Consider the following 2411-nt stretch of genomic DNA (forward strand, 5'->3'; position numbering starts at 1 on the left):
CCCCCCCCCCCTTTTTGCATATTGCCCAGGGCAAGGGGCATTTGCACTGCTGCGAATGGGGCCAGTGCAGCCTGGATGTGCCCAGCTCAGCAGCGCGCTCCTATGCCTGAGACTCCAGTGGAAGGAGGGGAGAGAGGAAAAAAAAAAAAAAACGACAGGTCACCAAGACACCAATAATTCATCTTCCATTTTGTGAAATGCTTCTTCATGAAAGAAAGTGCCCCTGAAATGAGCCCCTGTGCTGGCCTGGGGGGTGGCCCCGGGCGGGGGGCACAGCCTGGCAGGGCTGGGGCAGAGTATGGGGCTCTCGCCCGTGCCATAGGAGTATCTATAGCCTTGGTGCTAGGCAGGGATATAGAGAAGTGGTTGCTGTTCTCCTCGCCCATAGCCGGCTCCATTCGCTAAAATGGCTTCTCTAAGGCAGTGAGGCTGCTATGCCTAACAAAGCCGCACAGCCCCCTCTGCCCAACTAACGCCTCTCCGCGGGGGCTCCCGGGCCCCCAGCCCCCCCAAAACCACCCCGCGCCCTAGAAAAACCTCCGCTCTGTCCTGCCTGGGGGGGCTGGGGCGCGTGGGGGCCGGGCCAAGGGCAGGAGAGGGGAGTTAAAGCGCCACCCCCCCTCCCATGTCCCTGCCTAGCGCAATACTCTGTATAACAAAGACTCCCGTGCAGCCATTACAGCCCAGGCTGCGCTCAGCCGCGCCGAGGGGGAAAAGTGCAAAAAGCCCCCAAACGACCCCCAGCCTCCCCGCCAAGCACAAGGGGCGATAGGGAAAAAGGAACCGGGGCGAAAGCGAAAGGTCTGGGCGCTCTGCGGGGCTCCTGAGCGGAGATTTCCCCCGCCTAGATCCCCCCTCCCGATCGCTGTGCTGCTTACACGTCTTTCTTCCTTAGCCGGAGCTCTCAAGCGCCAGCCATGTTAATGCCCACAGCAGAGGGAAAGCGGCGCAAGAAAGAGGCGGCTTGGGGCTTCAGCCAGGGCACCGGGGCACGAAACCCACCTCGGCGGGCAGGGGAAGAGAAGCTAGAAGGGAAGCGAATGAATCGGGGGAGCGGGGCTAGCGGGATCGCGAGTAAAAAACTGTTTCGCCGGGGCACACGGGCGCAGCGCGCAGGGTTTATCCCTGTCAGATGCTAAAGCGACAGCCATATTAATGCAGAGTAGACAGCGGGCACAGCACTGCGCACGGCCGGCAACTTCCACCGCCGGCAGCCCCGCGGATCCCACCCGGGGCAGCGGCAGAGACGCGCCGCGCCGCGCATTTTCCCAGTCACTTTAAGAGTGAAAAAATCCCTGCCCGGGCGGGGGAGCCCAGAGTTAGCTCCGGTGCAGTCCCTGCACCAGCCCCATCGCTCCGGGCAGCGCGACACGGGGAAACGCTCCACACTTCGCGCGCCTAGCGGGATACTCCGCGGAGTATGGGCACCCCTGCAGGAGGGGGGACCCGGGAGAGAAGAGGGGATTTGGGGAGGGTGCTGCGCCCCTCTCCCCGGTGGCTCCCCAGCACAGCTGGCGCGGCACCCAGCAACTGGACGCAGGAGCATTTCTTGCCGTGGGAGCCGCGGAGCAGAGAGACGGGGGAAGGGGGAAAAGTTTTTTAATAAAGCAGGGAAGGGGGAAAGCCCACGGAGAGGGAAGGGAGAGAGAAAAGGGAGCGGAGGAGGAAGAGAAAAGGGGGATCGGGCGCGGGGGGGAGGGGCGAGGGCAGCCGCCCCCCGAAAAGTTGCCCGGTGGAGCCGCGGCGGAGCCGAACGTACCTGTATTGTTCGCTAGTCTGGGCAGTAGCTGGAGCGCAGGGCACGACGCTGGGCTCAGCACTGCTCGGCTCAGCCTCGCGTTGGCTGCCTCCGAGAGCGGCCTGATTGGCTACCGGGCTCCGCCGTTTAAAAGAACCTCCTCGCCCCGTCATTGGAAGGAACGCTCATGAATATGAATCACTGCCGGGCACCGATTGGCCGGCGCCGGCCCAGGTCATTCATTCAAAAGAACACCCGCCGGGGGAAGAGAAGCCAGGCGCTGGGGAAAAGTTTGCAGCAGGAGCGAGAGTGGACTGCGGCGGCTGGCCTGGCCGGGCCAGGCCGGCCCAGACTCCGGGCCCACGCTTCTGCCTCGGCCACATCTGCGGGGCCATGGGGTCTGCTCCGCTCTCCTGTGCGCCCGGCCCCGCGCCGCTTACCTGGCGTCTGTCCACAAGTCCAGGGGCTGTTTAAAGCGTGCTCCCACCCCCCCCCGGCAGTCCTGCTTTCGGTGCAGGTGTCAAACTCCAGCCGCAGGGTCAGGGCAGTGCTGGGCAGCGAAAAAGCCGGAGCTGGGGGGACTGGGGGTTAAGCCGATCCTCAGTTAACTAAGGGGAAACCCAGCGTGGTTTCAGATAAATACTACTCACGTTGTGCGCTAAGGATCAATGAC

At 63.4% G+C, this 2411-nt stretch overlaps 1 protein-coding gene across 1 annotated transcript in view; it reads right to left on the reverse strand.

The window, feature by feature from the left end:
- HMGB3 (high mobility group box 3) overlaps positions 1-1911 on the reverse strand; it is a 5954-nt gene extending 4043 nt beyond the window's left edge. The window contains exon 1 of the mRNA XM_032769451.2: positions 1760-1911. Coding sequence (XP_032625342.2) covers positions 1760-1911 — 152 coding nt within the window. The remainder of the gene's footprint in view (positions 1-1759) is intronic.
- Positions 1912-2411: the final 500 nt, after the last annotated feature.

Source organism: Chelonoidis abingdonii, chromosome 8, assembly GCF_003597395.2.
Source record: "Chelonoidis abingdonii isolate Lonesome George chromosome 8, CheloAbing_2.0, whole genome shotgun sequence".
NCBI lineage: Eukaryota > Metazoa > Chordata > Testudines > Testudinidae > Chelonoidis > Chelonoidis abingdonii.